The 26,582-nt window shown below is 49.9% G+C and overlaps 1 protein-coding gene across 33 annotated transcripts in view; it reads left to right on the forward strand.

Annotated features, from left to right (window-relative positions):
* The window catches only part of UBAP2L (ubiquitin associated protein 2 like), a 46,407-nt gene extending 23,054 nt beyond the window's left edge, over positions 1–23,353 (forward strand). For 7 of the 33 annotated variants that reach the window (XM_083591021.1, XM_083591006.1, XM_083591011.1 and 4 more), the window contains 15 exons: positions 2,695–2,972; positions 4,238–4,410; positions 5,620–5,809; positions 6,525–6,579; positions 7,330–7,507; positions 8,050–8,122; positions 9,952–10,147; positions 12,498–12,586; positions 12,889–12,942; positions 13,585–13,666; positions 15,023–15,240; positions 15,340–15,445; positions 18,198–18,265; positions 19,839–20,036; positions 22,626–23,353. In XM_083591021.1, coding sequence (XP_083447147.1) covers positions 2,695–2,972; positions 4,238–4,410; positions 5,620–5,809; positions 6,525–6,579; positions 7,330–7,507; positions 8,050–8,122; positions 9,952–10,147; positions 12,498–12,586; positions 12,889–12,942; positions 13,585–13,666; positions 15,023–15,240; positions 15,340–15,445; positions 18,198–18,265; positions 19,839–20,036; positions 22,626–22,721 — 2,054 coding nt within the window. In that variant the 3' untranslated portion in view covers positions 22,722–23,353. Of the gene's footprint in view, positions 1–2,694; positions 2,973–4,237; positions 4,411–5,619; positions 5,810–6,524; positions 6,580–7,329; positions 7,511–8,049; positions 8,123–9,951; positions 10,148–12,497; positions 12,587–12,888; positions 12,943–13,584; positions 13,667–15,022; positions 15,241–15,339; positions 15,446–18,197; positions 18,266–19,835; positions 20,037–20,368; positions 20,405–22,625 lie in introns of all 33 variants that reach the window. The other 26 variants (XM_083591001.1, XM_083591025.1, XM_083591018.1 and 23 more) reach the window with 10 other exon arrangements.
* Positions 23,354–26,582: the final 3,229 nt, after the last annotated feature.

Here is a 26,582-nt window from a genome sequence, read left to right on the forward strand (position 1 = left end):
GCCCCCAAATTCTGAATCTGTTTGAGGATCTTTGGTTGAGTTAATAACTGCTTCTTAGTACAGTGCCAGTGTGGTGTAGTGTTTAAGAGCGGTAGACTCGTAATCTGGTGAACCGGGTTTGCGTCCCCCCTCCTCCACATGCAGCTGCTGGGTGACCTTGGGCCAGTCACACTTCTCTGAAGTCTCTCAGCCCCACTCACCTCACAGAGTGTTTGTTGTGGGGGAGGAAGGGAAAGGAGAATGTTAACCGCTTTGAGACTCCTTCGGGTAGTGATAAAGCGGGATATCAAATCCAAACTACTACTACTACTACTACTACTACTACTACTACTACTACTACTACTCTTCTTCTTCTTCTTCTTCTTCTTCTTCTTCTTCTTCTTCTTCTTCTTCTACAGTGGTACCTTGGTTCTTGAACGGCTTAATTGTCGAACAAATCAGGTCCCGAACACCGCAAACCCGGAAGTAAGTGTTCCGGTTTGCGGACGTTTTTCAGAAGCCGAACGTCTGACGCAGCTTCCGTTTGAGTGCAGGAAGCTCCTGCAGCCAATCGGAATCCGCACCTTCGTTTTCGAACGGTTTTGGGAGTCGAACAGACTCCCGGAACGTATTATGTTCAGGGTACCATTGTGTACCTAACTCCGTATCTGGCCACTCCAGCAGCCAGAATTGAACCTGTGAAGAACACTTATTTATTTTGCATTTATATCCCACCTTTCTTTTACCTCCAAGGAGCTGCACGCTGTCGCCCCCCCCCCCATTTAATCCCCGCAACAACTCTGTGGGGTTGGTGAGGCCAAGAGGCAGTGACTGGCCCAAGGTCCCAGCCAGCAAGTGTAATGGTTGAGCGGGGATTTGAACCCTCATTTTTCCCAGGTCCTAGTCTGGCCCTCTTAACCACTAAAACACTCTGGCCCTGCACCTCTGGTTTGTCAGAGCCTTTGAACTGACCTTAAGAGGCCAGGGTGGAATAAAAAAAAAAAAAGATTAAAAATATATTTTTTAAGAATTATGAGTGCTAAGTTTTTTGTCCTAAGCAATAATTGGTTCATTTTAAGTAATCTGAATAGAAGCATGTTAGCCCTACTGCTTATCACTAAACTGAACTAGTTCCTCTACCAAATACACTGAGTTTAAGGAGGCTTTTTTCTGTGTAAATGAGCATTTCTCAAATATGAATATTTTTGCAGAAACTGATTTCAACGGTCTCCCAGACCAGAAAGCCATTCCATTTTTCATTTGGTATTTGCACATCTAGGTCCCATTGCCCATGGCACTTTTGTGTACAATAGATTGCCATATTCTAGTGTAAATTGAGGAAGTGCTACGACAAAACAATTGAAATGTCCCCTGCGCTAGCACTACTTGGGCTTAGGATCCCATCTGCTCATGATTATCCTAAAGAATAACCTCTTAGCCTTTCTGTTGGCTGCGGCCCATATGGTGATAGCCAGGTGTTGGAAAAGCAGTGTTGGGTTGAATATTGATTCTTGGTTTGACAGAGTCAGCATTGGCTGAGAAACTAACATGCCAGGTGAGAGCGACAAAGGGCAAACGCAATCCACTTTTCTTTTATAACAGATGGCAAATGTTTTTTGAATACATAAATTGTTCAGACTGTGGCAGGATCTACCTAGCACTCATGGGGAAAATGCAGTGTGATCTCTTAGGCTATCAAATGAAACTTTATACCTGGCATGAAAAAAAATTGTAATTTCATCAGGACAAATTATTTGTTGTTTACTGTTGTAACAATTGTTTTCTCAAGATTTAGCTTCTGTACCTTGAAAATAAAAACATTGTGAAAAATTGAGTATTTGCACACTTCCCTACAAACCTAGGGTTGCTGCCAACTAAAATCATACACAGAAGAGACCATTATCTCCAATATTATGCAGTGGGTCTGCTTTGAGTAGGATTAGTGTTGCAGACAGCAAACAGCCCATAGACATTTTTTAGGTTAGCAATAGATTCTGTAACATTATTTCGGGTATCTGTACAATTACATAATAGTTCAGAATTTCTAATGGGTGTATGTAAACATTAACAAGACAAACCATACCAAGTATAAGATCAGTTAAAATTCACCATAAAAACTACCTCGAAATGCTTGCCAAAGTGTGCTATGAAATTAGGTTGTTGTTTTTTAAAAAGCCATTTTTTAAAAATAAAAACAAGTATTCCGGGTAAAAGTAATACCCTAAATCAACATGGGTTGAGTGGTCAGATTCGTACTACTGACGGAGAGCTTTATTTTCTCACTGATTTTTAAATCCTGATTTAAATCTACACATCCCTCCTGCCTTCGTGTGGGCTGCATACCAGTAGACCCTTTCTGGCTCCCTCATAGCTATAAAGGGGGGACAGCGTATGCTATAGCAAGTCTTGGCATCATCAGCAAATTCAGTCCTGCGTCTGTGGTAGCTGACTGACCGCCTGTGGTGATCAAACAAACAAGGCTTTTATTGCAGATCCCGCTGCGTCTAAAACCAGGGTTGGGGGAACTTTTCAGCCTGGGGCTGCATGGTGTCATACGGAACCATCTGGGGGCCACATGCTAATAACAGGTGCAGCCAGAGGTTGGTGTGGGTGGGGCAAAGCTCATAGGTTAATACACAGATGCTTTGTAAGGAGGAGGAACTAGGAGTTTCCTGTCCCGGGCTTGACCACCCTCCTTCCGTCTCCGGCACACAGATTTGAAGAACCCGTCGGAATCCGCTGTGCACAGCCCGTTTGCCAAGCGCCAGGCCTTCCCGCCCACCTCCGCCATGATGGAAGTGTTCCTGCAGGACAAGCAGCCTGTGGTGACAGCGTCCGTCACGGCCCCGCCGCCTCCGTCGTCCCCCCTGGCCAGCAAAACTAACCCTGTCCCCCAGATGTCTCCGGGCTCCTCGGACAACCAGTCCTCCAGCCCCCAGCCAGCCCAGCAGAAGATGAAGCAGCAGAAGAAGAAAGCGTCCTTGACATCAAAGGTACACAGGAATTTCCCATCCTGCAGGGCGCGGGGCTTAGGCTTGAGGCAGCCCCCCCAAAGGGCCCAATGAACTTGGCAGGTGAGCGGGAAGGGGCCCGTAGCTCAGGAGTGGAGCGTCAGAGGCTAGTCTAATGAGCTGGGTGGACCCAGTGGTCTGAATCTGTAGATGGCCTCATCCCAGTGTACCTGAAGGAGTGTCTCCACCTCATATCATTCTGCCCAGACACAGGTCCAGCGCCGAGGGCCTTTTGCTGGTTCCCTCCCTGCGAGAAGTGAGGGTACTAGGAACCAGGCAGAGGGCCTTCTCGGTAGTGTCTCCCCCCCATGGAACGTCCTCCCATCAGATGTCAAGGAGATAAGCAACTATCTGACTTTTAGAAGACATCTGAAGGCAGCCCTGTTTCGTTTTTAATGTTTGATGTTTCATCATGTTTTTAATATTCTGTTGGGAGCCGCCCAGAGTGGCTGGGGAAACCCAGCCAGATGGGCGGGGTATAAATAAATGATGATTATGATGATGATGACTCAAAGATATTGTACTGGGGAAGGGTGGAATCTCAGTTGTAGAGCAGCTGCTTTGTGTGCACAAGGTCTCTGATTCAGCCCCCAGCAGCTGCATGAGACTCTTAAGTTTCTTAATCTTCCTACATTGCAGGGGGTTGGGGTCCCTTCTAGCTCCTTGATTCTGTTGTTCAAGACCTCGCGTCTTACGGGGGTGGGGGAAATGCACCACCTGCCATCTTAGAAAGGAATGAGAAAAATGGGCAGTGGTGAAAATCATTAGATTATTTGTTCTTTTATTGATTAAATTTGTATACCGCCCTATCCCCGTATATCTCACAGCGGCTCAATATGATTAGATTAGGAGGATGCAATTGAATCAAAACCCTAATATATCCATGGGAAAACGGGGGGGGGGGGTTGTTTCTTGATATACTGTACTACTAAGTAGAACGCTGATAATACAGCCGTTCGTTGCTTTTAGTTCTTTGTACACCCTGTTACTTTTAAAACTAGTTTTTTGTTGTTGCAGCGTGGAAGCGTGGCACGCTTTTAGCAATTGAATGATGATGGTGATAATTTTAAAAATGCAACAACCCTGAGCCTCTAAAGGCGACGTTGAAACCCAGGCACGCCCTCTGCCACAGAAGGAAGTGGAAAGCCTTAGCAGCCTCCGCTCTTCATGGTTTGCCAGTTTGAGAGCGGGAACGCCACTTTCAGGTTGCATGTCGGCAGCTCATCAGGCCACCTCTCCTTCCTCAGATTCCCGCTCTGGCAGTGGAGATGCCCGGCTCTGCGGATATCTCGGGGCTCAACTTGCAGTTCGGGGCGTTGCAGTTCGGTTCGGAGCCTGTCCTCTCGGAGTATGAGCCTGCCCCCGCGACAAGCGCCTCCGTCAGCCAGCCTCCGAGCAGCCTGTACACGAGTACTGCAAGGTGAGACGAGCCTGTTGACGTTGTATTTGGGGGAAGGGTCTTAGCTTAAGTGGGAGACAGCTTGGCAAGCAGAAAGTCCCAGGCACAATCCTCTGTGGTGTCTCTATGTTGGGCTGCAAAAAGACGCCTTTAGTGGGGTAAGAGAGATGAAAATAGTGCCAGTAAATTTCACATCTGGCAACCAATGAGCCCCTTTGGTTTCAGATAGTACATGGGTGAAAGGTAAAGTCCAGTCGCGGACAACTCTGGGGTTGCACGCTCATCTTGCTCTGTAGGCCAATGGAGCTGGTGTTTGTCTGTGGACAGCTTCCGGGTCATGTGGCCAGCATGACTAAGCCATTTCTGGCGAACCAGAGCAGCAGACGGAAACACCGTTTACCTTCCCGCCGGAGCAGTACCTATTTATCTACCACTGACCTTCTGATCGGCAAGCCCTAGGCTCAGTGGTTTAGACCACAGCACCACCTGCGTCCCTAGTACACGGGTAGATGAATCTAAAAAACCCAGGACACAAATTTTCATGGCCCTCTAGCATCTATGCTGGTTCTTTTTCCAGGAGTAATGTGTTTAGTGTTAACTCTGGAAGTGTGGAATTGATTCTGACCAAACTAAGCCTCCTGGTGTATGTTTTGCTCTAGGACAGGGGTCAGCAGACTTTTTCGACAGGTGGCCAGTCCACTGTCCCTCAGACCTTGTGGGGGGCTGGACTATATTTTGAAGGGAAATAAAATCCCCCCATCGACTCCCCCCTCCCTCCTCCACAGCACCAGACGAGCCCCAGTGGCTGCTTACCTGTGCCTTGCGAGGGGCAGAGGGACGATGAGCAGCGCAAAAGGGCTGGCTCTGGAGAGGGGCTCCTTAAAATGGCACTCAGCCAACAGCTCAACAAAGCCCAGCCCTCTTCCTCCTCTAGGCAGGGCGGGGAGAAGCCAGGAGGAGGGAGGGAGGAGGCGCTGACGCAGTTGTGGGGGGGCGGGGAATGGTGCAGCCCAAACAATCAGAATCCCCATGCCAATCCACGCAGCAACTCCTGGACTGTCCGCGGGCTGGATCCAGGAGGTAATTGGGCCGGATCCGGCCCCCGGGCCTTAGTTTGCCAACCCATGCTCTAGGAGGCTTAGTTTGGTGGAAGTCTCTTCTTGCACGCCATTGGCCGGAGCCCATTGGCAGTTTGCATGCTGAAATCTCCTGACTCTTTTTCACCTGCAGCGAGTCTCTCTCCACGATTTCGTCCAATAAGAGCCAGGAGCCGGGTTACCAGAGCGGCACCATGCCTACAGCAACATATACCTCCCAGAACAGCGCTCAGGGACCACTGTACGAGCAGAGATCCACTCAGACCCGGCGGTACCCAAACTCCATTTCCTCCTCGCCCCAAAAAGACTTGACCCAGGCCAAGGTAAGCTTTGTTCCCGAGTGCCTAGTGTTGAGCGGGTGTGGATCTCATGCCCCATTCCTTCTTGCCGGTCGCCTCTGCGTTTCTCAGAGAACGGGATTGACTGACTTGTGTGTTGCATTAGAAGACCGTGTGCTCTGTTAAGATGGGGCCTTATTAACAACACAACAGCGATGATGATCAGCATGGCAGCCTGTGGAAAACTCTGTCACCAGAGGTGGTCTCTTTTGGATTAGGATAAAACCTTCACAGAACGTGAAAATCTCCCATTTTCTGTCTTCTCAGAGGCACCTGGCTGACGGCAAGAGGATGCTGGAATAGAAGGGGTTAGATCCATCAGGGCTCTTCTTCAGGGGAAGAAGACGTTGCTGGGGCTACAACTCCCATCAGGATTGACAGTCAAGGATGATGGGAGTTGTAGTCCAAGCAACATCTGGAGGGCTGCAGCTGCCCCACCCCTGGCCTAGAAAGAATATGGGGAATAGTGGATGCCTTTGGGTCTCACATTCAAAGCATCAAGTAATTCATAGCTTGACCAGTGCCTACGATGAGCGTCGCTACTAGAAACATTTAACAGATCCTAGTCTTTTAAAATAGGGAGGTGTTTGAGAGCAGGGTACTTGGCTGGGGTTGGGGCGATGCTTGATCTGTGCACCTAATATGTGTTTCTGTATCAACAGCCGCTGACTTCTCTTTCCCCCTCTCTTTCTCTTCTCAGAACGGCTTCAGCTCGGTGCCGCCCACGCAGCTGCAGACCACGCAGACAGCCGAAGGTCAGTGCCTCTCCAGCATGCCTGCGGTTGGGGAGGGGGGAAGAAACGAGCCGAACTCGCAAAGAATTTGTGCAGCAAGCAGTGTTGGCGAACCTGCGGCACGCTCTGCTCCCGCTTGCAGGCGCCCCCTAGCAGACATCTGGTTGGCGCCTTTGAGAACAGGGCGCTGGGCTGGACTTGACGTGTATTGTATCTTGAAAAAAGCACACCAAGAACTCTGGCCAGTATAAGTTTCAGTAGTGGGAGTAGTCCCTACTTGCAAATCAATAGTCAATTGTAACAAAAACTAATCCATTCAAAAGTATGTATTCTGACAAGGATTACAAACTCAAACTCATAAGGATATGTATAACACAATAATTCGTTACAGAATTAGAGATCAGAGTTTATGAGTAGAGATATGTTCATGTTAGTTCATAGTCAGATTCGACCTGAAGGTCTTAGTTTCAATCACTGAGCAGAAGTCAGAAGTCAGTTATGGATCAGAAACCAGGACAGGGCCCTGTTTCGATGTATTCACCTTCATCAACTCGAAGTATCAAGCATTACATGAAAATCCATTAAAATTCTAAATTATCATAAATTAGAAAACAGTCACTGTGTATTGTATCTTGGTTTTTTGCCCTTTTAATGTTGCTTTCTATGCTGCTTCAAATTTTGCAAGGGGAAGGGGGGAAGAAGTTTTGCTTGGGTGATCTGCGCCTTAACTCTGTGTTTCTCTTGTTATTTCAAACTTGCCGCCCCCCCCAGGTTCTGCAGGCCCCGCTGTGAAATCGGACTCCCCCTCTGCCCCCAGCATCACGACCCCTCTCAATGACACTGTGTCCGCAGCATCCTTGCTCACCACGGCCACCCAGCACTCTTCGGTGCTCAGTAGCCTGAACCACACGGAGGAGCTCCCCAGCACGGCCACCACGCAACACAGCAGGTAGCAGCAGGGGGCCCTCAGAACTGACCCCAATCCCACCCCCAATAGTGTGCTTTCCTTTGAAGTTGAGTCACCTGGTGCCATGGCAGATGTTGGGGTGGGGAGTGAGGAGATGAATATCTTCTGTTCCCCACCCCTGGAATTGGGCCCAACAGCTGGACTCTGCCTAAGGCAGTTTTCTCAAGCTCGGTCATGAGGGCTAGCAACTTCCTTTTGCAGTAAAGTTGAGGATCTGTATTTTGCACCTAAGAAAACCACTGCATTGGCTGTCGTGTGTTCAGTTTTATTCCATTTTTCTATCGATTTGATTTAAAAACAAGCTGTTTTTAAAACAACTATGGAAATGAAGTAAACTGCCCCCAGATCTTTGGATGAAGGGCAGCATATAAATTTAATTTTTTTTAAAAAAAAAGGAGGGGAGAACCAATGGAATAGCGCCAAAGATTCTGTAAAGGTCAAGTTAAATGGAAAAGGCCAGGCACAGGCATTGCCAGCCATTTGGCTGTGGGCTGATCAGCATTCCCTTCCCTCTCTCCCCACAGCACGTTACCCACCCCTCAGAACAGCCTCTCCTCGTCAACCTCTGCTGGCCGCACGTCGACTTCCACTCTCTTGGTGAGTAGAGGGAATGAGAGGGGAGAGTAAGGTTTTGGCGCCGGCGGTGCCTATTAGTGGGCTTGGAGTGCAAGTTCGTGTCTGTCTTCCCAAGACCCAACAGCAGTCTGTTTCCAGGTACCCTTGTCTGGGTCATGCATGGTATTGCTTCTGCTTTGACTGCTCCCTCTTTAAGGGCACGAGCACATTTATGCACACATGAGAGCTCCGTTGGTTGAATTTATGTGAGGTTATACTAGAATCCCTCTCTGCTTTCCAAGAGGGAGTTGTTGTGCCTCCTATTGACCGAGGCATCATGCCTCTGAAAACCAGTTCCTGGGAACCGTGTGTGAGCGGAGTGGGCCTCCCATCGGCGCAACTACTTGGCCACTCTGAGAACAGGATGCTGGACTAGATGGGCCATGGGCCTGATCCTGCAGAACTCTTCTTATTTTGTTGTCATGCCCCAGTGTAAAAAGGTAAAGGGACCCCTGACCATTAGGTCCAGTTGTGGCCGACTCTTGGGTTGCGGCGCTCATCTCGCTTTATTGGCCAAGGGAGCCGGCGTACAGCTTCCGGGTCATGTGGCCAGCAGGACTCTGGCGAAGCAGAGCAGCGCACGGAAACGCCGTTTACCTTCCCGCCGGAGCGGTACCCATTTATCTACTTGCACTTTGACATGCTTTCAAACTGCTAGGTTGGCAGGAGCAGGGACTGAGCAACGGGAGCTCACCCCATCCCGGGGATTCGAACCGCCGACCTTCTGATCGGCAAGTCCTAGGCTCTGTGGTTTAACCCACAGCGCCACCCACATCCCATGTCCCAGTGTAGATTACAACAAAACAATACCCTTTAAATCAAAGTAAAACCAACTAGCCATACACAGAAGTCATCAGGTAACTTGACAGTTTTTAAGTGGGTCACAAAACATGATTCTGAGCTAGGGTAAAAAGCTTCAACATATGACTGAGGCTAAATAATGATGCTAGATAAACCTCAGGAAAGTAGGCCAGGGAGTTGCACTACTTGTCATGTGGCAGACAGAACTGCTTGTGCAAGATTAGTGGTTTATTCCCCAATTGCTCTTTGGCCCCCCCGAAATATATGTAGTGGAACTCACCCTTTGTTTCTCTCTGCCCCCCCCCCCCACCAATTCAGTATGAGCCCTGTGTGATGTATATGCTGTGGGGGGGAATGAATATTTTGTTTCCCCCCCCCCCATATTATTCTCCCTGACATACTAGCCTTGTGTGTCTATGGGGCGTTTTGTGTGGAGGAGGAAATACTAAAAATAGATGCTCCCATAACTGTATTCTGAAACCATGCAGTCTGTCAACAAGCATATCTCCTCTGCCTTCGTTCCTCTTCTGCTGCGAGAGCTGAAGGGGTTGTAAGGCTTTTGTTTTTTAAAACCAGGGATGGGGAACCTGTGACCCTCCAGATACTGGTGAGTTTCAGATCCCATCATCCCTGACTTGGCTGTGCAGGAGCAGGAACACCTGAAGATGCAAGGTTGTCTGCTGGTGTTTGTAAATCTGTATGGTTGTAAATCTCTTGTCTCTGTTGTGTTTGGCTTCCCATCTAAGTTTGAGGCCTGCAAAGTGCATGCCCCCCAACATCCTGCCTAGCTTGCCCCGTAGCTATCCAGGAGGGCGGTGAGCGTGCGAAAGCAAACCCCTGAGCCGCAACCAGATGCATCCAGCCTAGAACCCGTGGCTGGCTGAACTGCAGTGCTCTGACATGCGCCTTTCTGCTGCGCCATGCGACTTTTCCACACGGACATGTTGGTCTCCGTCTTGCAGATCCTGACTTCCTCCCTTCTCCTGCTTCCCCTCCTGGTTTTGTTGCAGCACACCAGTGTGGAGAGCGACGCCGGGCTCCATTCTTCCGCAAGCACTTTCTCCACCTCCTCCAGCACCGTCTCGGCTGCGCCCCCCGTGGTCAGCGCCTCCTCGAGCCTGAGCAGCGTCAGCAGCCTGGGCCTGAGCCTCAGCGGCAACTCCACGGTGACTGCCACGACCCGCAGCTCTGTTGCCACGACGTCAGGTGCTTCCTCAAGGCTCTAGGCCTGGCCAGCGGCTAAAATGCACATGTGTGCATGAGAAAGGAGAGAGCAGGGCTGCTCCTTTTTTAAACATTGCTTTACGTTCTGTTCCTGCGGCTGTTGATTCATATATACATTTCTGCTCTTCCCTCTTTGGACAGTGTCCCTCTCTGTAAGGCAAGGCAAGTGCAACCTCTTTAGCAGCCAGCCAAGTGGTGAGCTTTGAGCTCCCTTCAGCCTCACTCGTCTGCTTTGAGCAGAGAGAGTGAGTGTGTGTTTGCCAGAGCCGAACTGGAGCTGATGTGACCGTCATTCGTATAATATCACTATTATTTATAAAACGAGTACACCGCCCTTCATCCAAAGCGCCCAAGGCAGTTTACAGCAGAAAAATACAGAATGCGAATACAGTCGTACCTTGGGTCTCAAATGGAATCCGTTCCGGAAATCCATTTGACTTCCGAAAATGTTCGAAAACCAAGGCGCGACTTCTGATTGGCTGCAGGAGCTTCCTGCACTCAGTCGGAAGCCGCTGCAGATGTTTGGCTTCCCAAAAAAGTTCGCAGACCAGAACAGTCACTTCCAGGTTTGTGGCGTTCGGGAGCCAAAATGTTTGAATCACAAGGCATTCGCAAACCAAGGTACAAATGTACACAATAAAACAATAACAAATCACACACACATTTTTAGAAAACTGTAGAATAATAATCAGCCTGGTTGAAGAGATGTTTTCACCTGGTGCCGAAAGATACGTAACGAAGGTGTTTAGGTGAGTCTCCCTGGGGAGAAGATTCCACAAACAGGGAGCCACAGCAGAAAAGGCCCATTCTCATGTTTCCACCCTCCAGATCTCTCATGGAGGAGGCAGATGTATAAAGGGTGGGGGGTTTTAACAATGGAGAGTGCCAGCAGAGCTGTGCTTATATGGTTGGTTGGTTCTCGCATTTCCTGCCCTCTTATAAGAGTCCAGTTGTTGTTGCACTACAGTTCCTATGAGCCGTTGACCATTGGCTTCCTATGTGGGGCTAATGGGAGTTGTAGTCCAACCACCTCTTGTGGGGGATTTGTCACAGGTTTGCCCCAGCCCTGTAATAAAGCAAGAAGTGGGGAGAACACTGTGAGCACCCTCTGTGCCACACGTTCTGAAGCATGGGTGCGCCTTCATTGCGTTGTCCCTCCAATCCCTCCTTTTCAGCTATGTCTAGTCCCTGTCACTAGTGACTAGTTTACTTTGGAGCAGGGCTGGATAAGGTTGCTGCTGCACTTGCAGGTCACATCACCCCTGAGCATTAGTCACACGGACTGTGGCTGAAAGGAGCTGGGTCCAGCAATTCTTGGAGGTGCCCCTGGCATAGACTGTAGGATCACACAGTTGGTACATACCTCCAAAGTCATGTAGTCCTTCCCTCTGCTGATGAAGGAAGTCCAATGCTAACAATACTGAGCTGCATATACCAAAAGCCTCGGTCCAGTGTATCTGAAGGAGCGTTTCCACCCTCATCGTTCTACCCGGACACTGAGGTCCAGCGCCAAGGGCCTTCTGGCGGTTCCCTCACTGCGAGAGAAGCCAAATTACAGGGAACCAGGCAAAGGGCCTTCTCGGTAGTGGCACCCATCCTGTGGAACGCCCTCCCACCAGATGTCAAAGAGAACAACAACTACCAGACTTTTAGAAGACATCTGAAGGCAGCCCTGTTTAGGGAAGCTTTTAATGTTTGATGTATTACTGTATTTTAATATTTGGTTGATGCCGCCCAGAGTGGCTGGAGAAGCCCAGCCAGATGGGTGGGGTATAAATAAATATATTATTAATTAATTAATTAATTAATTAATTAATTAATTAATTGTATTATAACTGGCCGAAGTCTGCTTCCTATGTCCCTAAGCCAGGGATGGGGAACTTTCTGCCCTCCAGGTATTTCCAAACCACAACTCCCATCATCCCATACTGTTGGTTGTAAATACCCTGATTGGTTGGGACATGTGTCTAGGACAGGCATGGAATACTTGTGGCCAGACGTTGCTGCACTACAACTCCCATTATCCCTGATCATTGGCCATGCTGGCTGAGGTTGATGGGAGCTGGAGTCCAGTAACATCTAGGAACAGCAGGCTTTAGACTTGCCATCTTCTGCACACAGAAGCTTGTTTCCTCCCACTCAGCTGTGAGCTTTATCCTTACTCTTCCATATCTAACATTGCCAGTCACACACTTTTAAAATTTTGGTTTGTTCATGCTCTCTCTCTCTCTCTCTCTCTTAATTGTAAGTCTCCCTGCTTCTCGGTGCCTGTGGGAGAGGAGGGGGCAGTGGTCCTGGGGTGTCCATAGTTAACTCTGCTTTCTCCCCATAGGGAAGGCTCCACCCAACCTGCCTCCAGGTGTGCCACCATTGCTGCCGAACCCATACATCATGGCTCCAGGGCTGCTGCACGCCTACCCGGTGAGTAGGGGCCACTTTATAGTTCCATGCCAGTAGATCCTGCTTGGCTCTTGACCATAGCATGGCAGGAGGGACAGAGCATGGGAAATCAACCTGGAGTCGGTACCAGATGCAATCAAAGCAGCCTCCAGCCTGCTTGTGTTGCAACATCTGACTCTGACAAAAAAATAACAACCCAAGACCTTTGAAATAATCCTGGTTTATGGGAAGCGAATCCAAACAAACCAATACAATACAATGCAAAAATGAACGTCCCTTGTGAGAGATGCGGGCCTCTCCCTAACCTGCTGCTTCTCTTGCAGCCGCAGGTTTATGGCTACGACGACCTACAGATGCTTCAGACGAGATTCCCCTTGGTGAGTTAAATTCAGCCCTCCCTCTGCCCTCCTAAAATAACATCATCATCATTGCTACTTAGAAAACATGCTGCCTCCCGCTGTTCTGCATTGTGTAGCAGGACACCTTTGTTCTTCTCTTGCAATGTTTGTAACACTTTCATAACGGAGCAGACTGGAATAATTTTAAATGCAAAACCCGAAATAAACTGAAAATAAATTGTCTTTGTCAATGACATTTGTATGCCACCCCGTAACATCTGCTAAACCTATGTGACACCTGGGAGTGGTACTTTGCCAGTAACTAATAAACAAGCCCAGTTTTTGAACAAAGGTACTGCTTTTGGTCTTCTCCTTCTTTGCCTGCCCCTTCAGATATAGCTCTTGTTTTTCACAAAGACACCAACCTTTTCACTTGGGGCAGATCCACGCTCTGCCCGTTTAAAGCACAAGGCTACCCCCAAGGAATCCTGGGGACTGTAATTTCCCCCTCCCAGAGCCACAGCCTCCAGCATCCTTAGCAGACAACAGTTCTTTGTCCTGAGTCATGTGCTTCAGATGTGTGCTGGGGTTGCTTTCTGGTCCCTAGAGGCCAGTTCCCTCCTCCTCATCCTCCCCAGTTGAGATGAGCATCCTTAGCTTCTCCTCCCGTCTCTCTTCCAGGACTACTACAGCATCCCGTTCCCCACACAGACCACCCCGCTTACTGGAAGAGATGCCAGCTTGAGCAGCAATCCCTACTCTGGTAGGAGACGGTTGGGGAAGGGAGTTGGATTTAAGCCACCTGGGAAGGGCAGTTCAGTTGTCGTCCTAATCAGGCTAGTTCTGTAGGTTTCTGTTTAACTAACTTATTTCCAGTATTCATATCCTGTCCATCAGTCAAAGAGGCGCTCCAAGGGACAATGCAGTTCCTTCCCTAAAAGACATGACACATGAAAGAAAAGGGAATGGGGAAGGGAGCGACGTGAACTGCAAAGCATGACGACATCTAACATTCTTCTTTCTATAGAAAGATACCTGCTAGAACACTAACTTGGTGGCACCAAGCTAGGTCCTTTGGGTGGGTTTTTCTTGTGGGGGTGGGTTGCCACTTACCGTATTTTTCTGTGTATAAGACGACCCCTATTTTTTTGAACCCAAAATTAGGAAATCAGTATTTTAGGGTTTCCATAACTTTAGAAGTGAAAATCCGAGCAATTGGTGGCGGTGAAAAGTTGTTCAGCCTTCTGGGGGCAATCGCCCTCAAAGCCATTGAGCTTTTTTTCAGGCAAACCAACACCCAATCACCCTGCCGAACACCACGTTCTGGCCCACCCAAGGCAAAAACCCAGACATTTGATGGACCCCTGTGCATTCACTATCCGTGTAGAAGATGACCCCCAATTTTGGACTAAAAGGGGTGGGTTTTTTAGCAAAAAAAAATGTCTTATACGCTGAAAAATACAGGATATTTATTCTAAGTATTTACAAACATCATTTGCGCAGAAAATGGAGCAAGGTGGTGGACAACACGCAGAGGCAGCTGTATCCTATCAGTAATGTGTCGTAATCTCCCTACGTTGCTGGAGAAGGGTGGTGGCAAACTAGATGCACACTTTTGCCATTGGGACCCTACGCTGAGACCATATAACACCTGTCTTGAAAGACGTACACTGGCTCCCAGTACGTTTCCGAGCACAATTCAAAGTGTTGGTGCTGACCTTTTAAGCCCTAAACGGCCTCGGCCCAGTATACCTGAAGGAACATCTCCACCCCCATCGTTCTGCCCGGACACTGAGGTCCAACTCCGAGGGCCTTCTGGCGGTTCCCTCGCTGCGAGAAGCCAAGTTACAGGGAACCAGGCAGAGGGCCTTCTCGGTAGTGGCGCCCTCCCTGTGGAACGCCCTCCCACCAGATGTCAAGGAAATAAACAGCAACCAGACTTTTAGAAGACATCTGAAGGCAGCCCTGTTTAGGGAAGCTTTTAATGTTTGATGCATTACCGTATTTTAATATTTTTTTGGAAGCTGCCCAGAGTGGCTGGGGAAGCCCAGCCAGATGGGCGGGGTATAAATAATAAATTATTATTATTATTCTCACTCTGCCCTCCCTCCCCCCCCAGGTGACCTTACGAAGTTTGGCCGCGGTGACGCCTCTTCCCCCGCGCCGGCCACCACCCTGGCCCAGCCTCAGCAGAACCAGACCCAGACCCACCACACCACCCAGCAGACGTTCCTGAACCCGGCCCTGCCTCCCGGCTACAGCTACACCAGCCTGCCCTACTACACCGGAGTCCCGGGGCTGCCCAGCACCTTCCAGTACGGGCCAGCTGTGTTCCCCGTGAGTGCCGGCCTGCTGTGGAGCTGTGGGGCTGGGGTGGAGCCAGACCCGGCCGCTTCCTCCCACCCTGCTCACTCCCCAGCCCTTTGCTTTCCCCAGGTGGCTCCCACTTCCTCCAAGCAGCACAGCGTCAACGTCAGCATGAACGCCTCGGCCACCCCCTTCCAGCAGCCCAGCGGCTACGGCTCCCATGGATACAGCACCGGTGAGTAGGTGGGGCGGCCACAAGAGTTGAAGGGAGAGCGTGAGATCGTCTGCAAGGGGCATCATTTGCCACAGCTCCCTGCCTTGGCAAGGCTCACTGGGCGATGGCAAGGCGCCAAACCTTTGGTGCCTTCAGCCCAGTCCTGCAGAACGCCCTGCCGCTAGAAATTCTGCAAGCAGGCCCTTCCATTGCAACCTTTTAAATGCCTGCTGAAAACATGGGTTCTGCCAGGCTTGGTATGCAGGCCAGCGTCTTTCAGCAAGAGTTACCGTGATTTCTGACTTTTAACTTTCATATATGGTTTTTGGGTACAGTTGTTGTAAGCGGTATACAGTGGTACCTCAGGTTAAGAACTTAATTCGTTCTGAAGGTCCGTTCTTAACCTGAAACTGTTCTTAACCTGAAGCACCACTTTAGCTAATCGGGCCTCCCGCTGCCGCCGCCGCGCGATTTCTGTTCTTATCCTGAAGCAAAGTTCTTAACCCGAGGTACTATTTCTGGGTTAGCGGAGTCTGTAACCTGAAGTGTCTGTAACCCGAGGTACCGCTGTATAGATATTTTTATAAATATAACAGAGTGGTTCATTTTTAAGAATCGAGGCAAAAGCCAACATGGTTACTTCCAGATGTTGCAGGACACCAGCTCCAAGCGTCCCCAGCTCGGATGGCCGATGGGTAGGGATCATAGGGTTGTAGAGCTGGAAGGGACCCCAAGGGTCATCTGCAATGCGGGAATCTCAACTAAAGTGACCATGACAGGTGGCCATCCAACCTCTGCTTAAAAACCTCCAAGGAAGGAGAACCCACCTCCTTCTGAGGAAGACCATTCCACTGTCGAACAGCTCTCACTGTCAGAAAGTTCTTCCTGCTGTTTATCCGGAATCTCCTTTCTTTGTAACTTGAAGCCATTGGTTCGAGTCCTACCCTCCAGAGCTGGAGAAAACAAGCTTGCTCCATCTTTCATGGGACAGCCCTTTAGATATTTGAAGATGGCTATCATAGCTTCTCTTTTCCAGGCTAAACATACCCAGCTCCTTCAACCATTCCTCACAAGGCTTGGTTTCCAGACCCTTGATCATCTTGGTCACCCTCCTCTGCGCACGTTGCAGCTTGCCAACATCTTTATTAAATTCTGCTGCCCAGAGCTGGACTCCAGGTGTGGCCTGATCAAGGCAGAATAGAGTGGGGCTATTACTTCTCCTGATCCAGGACACTAGACGTCTGTTGATGCAGCCTAGGATAGCACTAGCCTTTTTTGCTCCTGAGAGTTGCCTTCTGGAGGACCAAAATCATGTGGGGCTGGATGGACCCCGTGGTCTGACTTGAGACAAGGCAGCTTTGCATGCTCATAATATTAGGGTCTGTTATAAATTCCTACAGCCATCCATTGACTTGGGCATAGGCAGACTCCAGTCATTTGGGACTACAATTCCCATCATCCCTGACCACTGGTCCTGTTAGCTAGGGATGATGGGAAGTGTAGTTCTAAACATCAGAATGGATGGAGTTTGCCTATGCCTGCTTTGACTCCTCAAAAATAGCTCCATTGGGTTGGTCCTCTTGATGGCCCCACATTTCTCCACAGATTCCATCAGATTCGTTCATTTGTAGTTTCATTTGCATGCCTTTTTCCCACCAAAAGAACAGCAAAGAAAACAGGAGCATGTCTCAAAATCAACCACTGCAAGAGCCATTTCATAACGGCATCCTAGCGGCAAATATAGCAGCATACAAAAAAAAAAAACCCCAGCACTTCATTACTATAACTGAAACATTAGACCTCCTGGCAACAGCAAAAGTAACAAGGGAGCTTCGAAGTCTCGCCTTGGTCCCAGAAACACCCTTTCCATTGTGTTGCTCACAGTCCCTCTCCTGCAGCAACTTGCAAGGCTTCCAAAGGCTGCGGTTGGGGTAGCTGGGAACACCCACCCTGGTCTTGCTCCCAGATACAGACCCTGCACTGCTTAATCTGGAAGGCAGACACAGACACGGCGTTAGGTAGGGCCTAACGCTCTGAGTTGGCGCTGTGGGTTAATCCACAGAGCCTAGGACTTGCTGATTAGAAGGTCGGCGGTTCGAATCCCCACAACGGGGTGAGCTCCTGTTGTTTGGCCCCAGCTCCTGCCCACCTAGCAGTTCGAAAGCACTTCAAAGTGCAAGTAGATAAATAGGTACCGCTCCGGCGGGAAGGTAAATGGTGTTTCCTTGCACTGCTCTGGTTCGCCAGAAGCGGCTTAGTCATGCTGGCCACATGACCCGGAAGCTGTACGCCGGCTCCCTTGGCCAATAAAGCGAGATGAGCGCTGCAACCCCAGAATCATCTGCGACTGGATCTAATGGTCAGGGGTCCCTTTACCTTTAATGCTCCAAGGAACTTAGTCTGCATCAGTATGGTAAAATGAGCATCTGGCCACCGAGACTACCTGGGCATTCCAGTGACAGAGCAGCACTGCCATATTGTGAGCCTGCTCCTTCCAGAGAAGACATCTGACCAGTTTCTTGGACATGGGAGCCACTCTCCCACAGTGCCTCCCTCTTGCTAGGAGACATCTCGCCACTGCATCCAAGCTGATGTGTGCACATGTACACCAAAGTCAGCCTTTGCAACATCATGATATGGCTAGGAGGCTGTTCCCGCCCTCAAATCGCTCTGGGAAGGAGCTAGGGGAGCCAGGAGGGGAGGAGTTTGGGCTTTGCATGCAACCGACCAAGCTAACTGCTAACGCCGCTTTGTCCCCCCCCCCCTTTTCCAGGTGTGTCAGTAACATCCAGTAACACAGGAGTGCCAGACATCTCTGGTTCCGTTTACTCCAAAACGCAGGTTGGTGCTGCAATGTGGGAGGTGGCTCCTGAGTGTGCTGTGTGAGGTTTGGGTGCTTGGCTGCCTTGCAGTAATCCAGTTGGAGTGTAGGAGCAAAGGAACTGCCCCGGTTTCCACACCAAAATCTCCCCTTCCCCTGCTGAGAAACAAAAATAATACAATCGCAAAAAACGGGAGGGGGTCGCGCCTAAAACGAGTTGCCTGTATTTTTCAGGACCCCCTCCCCTGTTTTTTGTGATTGTATTATTTTGTGCATGATTGTGCACATGCGCATAGCACCGAACCCGGAAGTGACTCAGAAACATCATAAAAGGCATCACTAAAAGAGCAGAATGAGGTGTTTCAATTGCACGCAAACACGCAGTGACCCAGAACGCAAACCCCACACAAATCAGGGGTTGCCTGAATATATCTTCGGAGTCCTAGGCCCATGGGTAAAGAGATGCATCTTCAGCATTCACCGGAAGCTGTATAATGAAGGTGCCATGCGCTTCTCTGTGCAGAAGGAGTTCCACAATTTTGGGGCTGCCACAGAGAAGGCCCACTCCTTGGCCAGCCTCTCCCCGAGCCTACTGAGGGAGGCAAAACTACCGAGCAGGTCCCATCTAGAGGGTCTGTAGGGCAGGATCTGGTCTTTCATATATTTCATATATTTGGGGCCTGAGTGGTTTAGGGCTTTAAACGCTTAACGTGAGCACCTAGAATTGGGCCCAGAAATGAACTGGCAACCTGTTTTCAAAGAGGGCTTGTGTGTGATCTAAATGGAGCCCCAGTGGGCAATCTGACAGCTGCATTTCGGGCCGTTTCTGAGTCACTTTCAAGAGCAGCCCCATGTGGAGCGCATTGCAGATATTGCTGCACTCCTGACTCTCATAATCCCTGACGGTTGAGCCACTCTGGCTGTTGCAGGGACTGATGGGAGCCTAGCAACATCAGGAACTGGGTGTGGGGTGGTGACGCTGGTTCCCTGCCAGCGACATAGGCATAGCTGTCAACCGTCCCTTATTTGGCGGGAAACTCCCTTATCCCAGCGCTGTGTCCCTCTGCTGTCCCTTATTGATGATGTCCCTTAAATTTCCCGGGTTTCATGCTCACCCGGCTCGGGAGGGAAGCAGTGGCTCAGGGTCGTCCGCTGTGAGAGAGAGTGCGCGCTGTCGTCCTGGCGCGAGGAGTTCCATTGGCCCTTCCCCGCCCAAGAGAGAGGGGGGAGGGAGAGAGACTCGCCCATGCCGCCCGCGAGCCCAGAGGCGGCAGCGGTGGTGGCAGCTGAGGAGGCGGCCTGAGGGAGGAGGAAGAGTAGGGGATGGGGAGGGACACAGAAGGGCGGCGCTTCAGTGGCTGCGGCGGCGCCGCAGCAACCGCCTCATGCCAGATTGACAGCATCTGGCAATCCTACCAATGTATGTAACTCTTCACAACAGCAAAATCCCTTATTTTGGCTGTTGATCCTTTATTTTCGAGGCTGCTGGTCCCTTATTTTTAAATCTGTAAGTTGACAGCTATGGACATAGGAGACGCTTGGGGTAGAATTCCTGTCCCTAAAGGCCCCTCTGTGTGTGTGTGTACCCAGCAGCAGTCCTTTGAGAAGCAGGGATTCCACACCGGAACCCCCACGGCCTCCTTCAACCTGCCATCGGCGCTGGGCAGTGGCGGCCCCATCAACCCTGCCACCGCCGCAGCATATCCGCCGGCCCCGTTCATGCACATCCTGACGCCTCATCAGCAGCCGCACTCCCAGATCTTGCACCACCACCTGCAGCAGGACGGGCAGGTAAGGGCGGGTCCCAATACACCTTCCCTCCTTTGGGCAACCACCACCTGTCTCCAGGTCTCTCCTCCTCCTTCTCCTCCTCCTCCATCTCCATCCCCCTCATTGCACAGAGACTTAAAACAACACACCTCATGCACACGCAGTAGGGAAGGCCCTGGGATACTTTTCTAACAGGTGTCTTGATCGCCCCAGCTGCTGGTTCGTTACCCACTCCACTTCTCCCCTCCTGCCACATCCCAGACTCGTCCTCGCACACTTGGGTCCAGGGGGGCTGTCATAACGTCTCCTTGTATTTTCCATATCCTGGGCCTGCCTCCACCTTCCCAAAACAGTCGATTTTGTACTTCCAACGCCAGCAGGAAGACCAGGTAACGAACCTCTTGGAAGGGGGTGATCGCTTGCGCCCATCCTGCTGCGCCCTGGTGGCTGTGGTCAGTCTTTGCGTAGGCTAGGGAGCTGGAGGGAAGCTTGCATTCCTCCCATGTGTGTGCCGGACTCCAGCCTCCCATCGTTCCTTCCTGCCTGTTGACCGGAGGCTCCTGGGAGTCCAGCAGAACCTGGAAAAGACTGCCAGTTCCCCCAGCTCTGCCCCAGACAGACGTGGGCATAAAAACACAACCATACACACACAACACGCACAGGGCGACGGACCCACAGAAATCTTCTTTCCCTGCTCCTCCCTCTGTCCTGGGGCTGGTCGATGGTGAACCAGCCTTGCACAGGCTCTCTAAGGAGAACGGAGCAAAGGCAGGACGTGTTGGAAGTGAGGCAGCACGTCATGAGCAGAATCGGAGAGTTTGAAGGGACTCCAAGGGTCATCTAGTCCAGCCCCCTACAGCACAGTTAAAGGAATTCCAGGCAGATGGCCAAGCAACCTCTGCTTAGAAACCTCTAACAAAAGATCCAAGCTGTTCCACCATCAAACAGCTCTTTCCGCCAGGAACGAGGCTGGACAACTAAGTTCCCTCCGGATGATGCTGATTGGCAGCTCCCATCATCCCTGAACGTTGTTCTGGGATGCTGGTGGGAATTGCAGTCCTTCAGCATTTAAAGGGCACCACGTTGGCTATCCCTGGTGATGAGCTTTAACCGTGCGCTGTGTTAAGAAGCACTTGCTCCCTCTACCAAATTGTGTTGTGTGCAGTGTGGATTCCCCGCCACAGAATACCGGGCGATCCAAGTCGGCTCAATGAATAAAATAAAATTACCGTATTTTTTGCTCTATAAGACTCACTTTTTCCCTCCTGAAAAGTAAGGGGAAATGTGTGTGTGCGTCTTATGGAGCGAATGCAGGCTGCACAGCTATCCCAGAAGCCAGAACAGCAAGAGGGATTGCTGCTTTCACTGTGCAGCGATCCCTCTTGCTGTTCGGGCTTCTGGGATTCAGAATATTTTTTTTTCTTGTTTTCCTCCTCCAAAAACTAGGTGCGTCTTGTGGTCTGATGCGTCTTATAGAGCGAAAAATACGGTAAAAGCTGTCCAGCTTAGGTCTCCCACCTCAGATCTGAATGGCCAAGCACAGAGATAAGCTGCAGGTGCCGTTATGCTCAGCAGGCAGAGCTGTCCAGACTATTGGCTATGCTTTGATAACTAATAGCAGCTGCTAGTGTCTTGCCCCGCCAGGTCGTAAAACTCTCCACGTCAGATTTTGCAACTAGAATTGGAGTACCTTGCTTTCCCAGTCTACCCAATGGCACAGTAGGATTTGGGACATCAAAAGAAGCGTTTGTGGCAGTTTGCTATGGTCCTCGGCCATTGGTGGCAGAGTCCAGGCTCTTCCCTCTAGAGTAGAGGGAGGGAGGATCTACTGATAAGTTGCCACTTGCCATGGAATTGGCAAAGGCTTCTGACTTCCCCTTGTCTGGCAGCAGTGGCAGCAGAAGGGTCTTTCCAAACCCCGAATTGGCAGTCCTCAGGTGCCAATTTATACTTGTGTACACAGGTCATCCCCATTTATGTCTCCTGGAGTATGCTTGGCTTCAACCCCCACCCAAAACTTGTAATTTTGTGCATTCCTCCACACCCACCCTGTGCTGCGCTTGGCTCTGGCTGGTGAACTAACAAAAGCCCTATCAAAAAAAAAAACCCAAGCCCTGCCTGGCCTTGCTCCGGAGCCGGGCTGCGAGAAACTTGTGGGGTCCTCCAGATGTTGCTGGACTACAACTCCCATCATCCCTGACTTATTTGCCTTTGCTGGCTGGTGGGAGCTGCAGTCCAGCGTTTAGGTCAGTGTTTTCCAAAGGTGGGTCTGCAGCTGGTTTTTTTGGACTACAAATCCCATCGTCCCTAGATAGCAAGGCCAGCGGTCAGGGATGATGGGAATTGTAGTCTGAAAAGAGCTGAAAACCCAAGTTGGGGAAACACTGATCTAGAGGCAGACAGAGCATTCCTGTTGCTGGCAAGAGAAGCAACCTCTTTTCTTGAGCTGATTTACTCATTTCACATGCTCATGGGTTGCTGGAGCCTGTTTCGTGCGTCCAGATAAGGCCTGGGGAGCTGAGCTAGCTGCTAGTCGAGCCTCGCTCACCTTCTTCCTTTTCCCCCCTCTCTCTCTCTCTCCCTTCTTCCCCCCCTTTTCTTCCTGCACAGAGCGGCACTGGGCAGCGCAGCCAGGGCACCTCCATCCCGCAGAAGTCGCAGGCGAACAAGTCTGCCTACAACAGCTACAACTGGGGCGCCAATTGAGGAGAGGCTCAGAGGCGGCTCCACACACTTCAACCAAGAGACAAACGGAAGGACGACAGCAATCTACCCAAGAAGGAAGGACCCCAGAAGGAAAGAAGAGCTCCCCTGCCCTCAGCACAGCCCTGCAACAGCCCCGGCGGACCCCGGCCAACATGGCTCTGGGCTCAGCATCCTCCCCCCGCCCCATCCCTCCAGCCACCTTCTCCCCCCCCCTCCCCATTGTATGTAATATAGAATTTGTATCTTTTTTCTTTCCTTTCTCTCTCTCTCTCTTTCTCTGCATTCATTCAGATTACGAGCTGTTCAGCCGTAGGGGCCTTTTGTTTTGTTTTTCTACTCCTTTACTCTTACTCTTCCCGCCCGCCCAGAAAAAGGAAGGGGGAAAAAAAAAAGAAGTACCGCCTGACAGATCCAAAGGAGTCAACATCTGGAATCCTCTCTCTCTCTCTCTTTCTCTCTCTTTCTCTCTCTCTCCCCGCTCCTCCTCCTACAATGCCCCCCTTTATTATTAGGAATAAGATCAGTAATTGATATGAACCGCATTGTAAGATTAATTAGTTGAAGTGTTTTTTTTGTACTGTGTTCTAAATTTAATGGATAAATGTGTCTTGTATATAAAAACGAAAACCCCACTCTGTTCTCTGGGCCTTGCGTTTTCCATCCATAGTTTGTGTGTGTGTGTGTGTGTGTGCGTGTGTGTGCACTTAGAGGGTACCTGCCAGGCAGCCCCAGCCCCCCTCCATGCCTGTTTCCTTCCCCACACTGAAGCCATCTCCCCAAGACTGCTGTGTTTGTGTATTTTCTCTACCCAACCCACAATAGCAGGGGTCAGCAAACTTTTTCAGCAGGGGGCCGGTCCACTGTCCCTCAGACCTTGGTGGGGGGCCGGACTAGATTTTGGAAAAAAATATGAATGAATTCCTATGCCCCACAAATAATCCAGAGATGCATTTTAAATAAAAGCACACATTCTACTCATGTAAAAACACGCCGATTCCCGGGCCATCCGCGGGCCGGATTGAGAAGGCGACTGGGCCGGATCCAGCCCCTGGGCCTTAGTTTACCTACCCATGCACAATAGGGTCATAATATCTCTCCTCCTCAGTGTCTCTCCTTTGTCCTTCCACCTTCCTTGTCTCTTGCCTACCAGAGAAAGCCTCACACACACACACACCCTGGGCAGGTCATGGTGCCTTCTCTCCCTCCCTCTCCCCACCTCACATATTTGGGCTCTGATAACGGATTTCTGCAAGGGCTGGCCATTCATGTGCCTCTTGCGCCCCCTGTGATGTCAGGCAAGGTACAAATGTAGTCAAGAGAAGGATGTACAGTGGTACCTCGGGTTAAGTACTTAATTTGTTCTGGAGGTCCGTTCTGAACCTGAAACTGTTCTGAATCTGAAGCACCACTTTAGCTAATGGGGCCTGCCGCACTGCCGGAGCACGATTTCTGTTCTCATCCTGAAGCAAAGGTCTTAACCCGAAGTACTATTTCTGGGTTAGCAGAGTCTGTAACCTGAAGCGTATGTAACCCGAGGTACCACTGTATACACAAGTCCTTGTTCTGTTCAGCTACTTCAAGTGACTTTTGTGCATCAGTAACTAAAAACAAAGCAATACCATAAAGAACTCAGTTTTACTCAGTCCTCAAAAGCCCACCACCATTAGATAATTGGCCTTCAAACATTACGTTGGGACTACACCTCCTATTATCCCTGGCCATTGGCTAAACACACTCTGGATTATAGGAGTTCGAGCTCAGCAACACCTGCAGACTCGAGATTGAAGAACTCCAGAATCAATGCTGCATACTAGTTTGGCATTGCTTGTATGTACCATCATTTTGTGCAATGGAGCGTTGGGATTTATGGGGGCCAAAATCTTGGGGACGGATTTACATTGAATGGAAGAATTGCAGACTGCAAGACAGTCAAATCGAGAGCAGCTGCTTTCTTGGACTTGAACTAACCTGTGCTTCACTCGTTGGAACCATACAGAACATCCATAAACATAATCAATTTAGCAGATAACTTTGAACTTGAGTGGCTTGTGGTAGTTTATTTAATAAATTCCAATGTTGCCTTTCATCTGAGGATCACAGGTTGTTTTGCAATATAAAAACACAAAGAAACAGTAACTAAACAGCACACACACCCCAAGCCATTAATTGCTTAGTTAGCCTAAGGCCTGGGAGAAGGAATGTTTTTTTCCTTGGTGCCTAAAGTTATGTAATGAAGGTGCCAGGTGAGCTGCTCTGGGGAGAGCATCCCACAAGCAGGGAGCCACTGCAGAAAAGGCCCCGTTGGTTGTTGATGTCCTCCCAACCTCTCATGGAAGAGGCACACAAAGAAGGGACTCAGATGATGGGCACAGGGTCCTCCAGCTATGGGGAAAGGCGGTTCTTGAGGTGTTGCAGTGTTGCGCAGTATCTGCAGATCCTGCTTTTCTCACCCCCCCAGAAAGACCAAGGATAAGTGGCTATCCAAGAGGGGTGGATTATTCCAGCAGTTTCCCCAATACCCCACCCCAGGAGAGCCCTTTCAATGCATCACCACTCCCCAAATGTCCCTTCTCTAGTTACAGGTAGGTAGCCATATTGGTCTGCCATAGTTGAAACAAAATTTTAAAAAAATTCCTTCTAGTAGCACCATAAAGGTAAAGGGACCCCTGACCATTATGTCCAGTCGTGACTGACTCTGGGGTTGTGGCGCTCATCTCGCTTTACTGGCCGAGGGAGCCGGCGTACAGCTTCCGGGTCATGTGGCCAGCATGACTAAGCCGCTTCTGGCGAACCAGAACAGCGTACGGAAATGCCGTTTACCTTCCCGCCGGAGCAGTACCTATTTATCCACTTGCACTTTGACATGCTTTCGAACTGCTAGGTTGGCAGGAGCAGGGACTGAGCAACGGGAGCTCACCCCGTCACGGGGATTCAAACCGCTGACCTTCTGATTGGCAAGTTCTATTCTAGGCTCTGTGGTTTAACCCACAGAGACCAACTAAGTTTGTTATTGGTGTGAGCTTTTGTGTGCATGCACACGAAAGCTCATACCAATAACAAACTTAGTTGGTCTCTATGGTGCTACTGGAAGGAATTAATTTTTTTATCCCTTCTCTAGAACCATTAGCCTGTAGATCTTTGGACTGGAGGAGGAATTCCGGGAGGCATCTGGGTCCAAAGTTGTTCTATGGCAGCCTTGAATATTTGTTGTCCAGGGATGGTAGCAAAACCTTGTGTCCCTTAACTACAGTGGCACCTCAGGTTAAGTACTTAATTCGTTCCGGAGGTCTGTACTTAACCTGAAACTGTTCTGAATCTGAAGCACCACTTTAGCTAATGGGGCCTGCCGCACTGCCGGAGCACGATTTCTGTTCTCATCCTGAAGCAAAGGTCTTAACCCGAAGTACTATTTCTGGGTAAGCGGAGTCTGTAACCTGAAGCATATGTAACCCGAGGTACCACTGTATTGTACAAAACTAAACCTGCATTTAAGTCTTTAAGTAATTGGGTGGTGTACAATAGTTAAAAGGAGAGGGCCTGCCAGCCAGCTTGCTTACAATCAATAAACCTGAAATAAACTGAAGATTGCATGGAAATTGAGAGATCTCCAGTTACCAGCATTCTTGCAGGCAAGGGAGGCTTTTACATCAACCTCTGTGAGGTTAAAATGGGGAGGGAGCCACGTACGATGTCATAATAATCGTAGCTGTCAACTTTTCCCTTTTCTTGCGAGGAATTCTATTCGGAATAAGGGAATTTCCCTTAAAAAAGGGAAAACGTTGACAGCTATGATAATAATACTTGGTGCCCTCTCGCAGCGCCAGTCAACAATCGCTCTTAAGGAACTCTAAATTCTCCATT

The sequence above is a fragment of the Podarcis filfolensis genome (genome assembly GCF_964270895.1).
Source record: "Podarcis filfolensis genome assembly, chromosome: 16".
NCBI lineage: Eukaryota > Metazoa > Chordata > Lepidosauria > Squamata > Lacertidae > Podarcis > Podarcis filfolensis.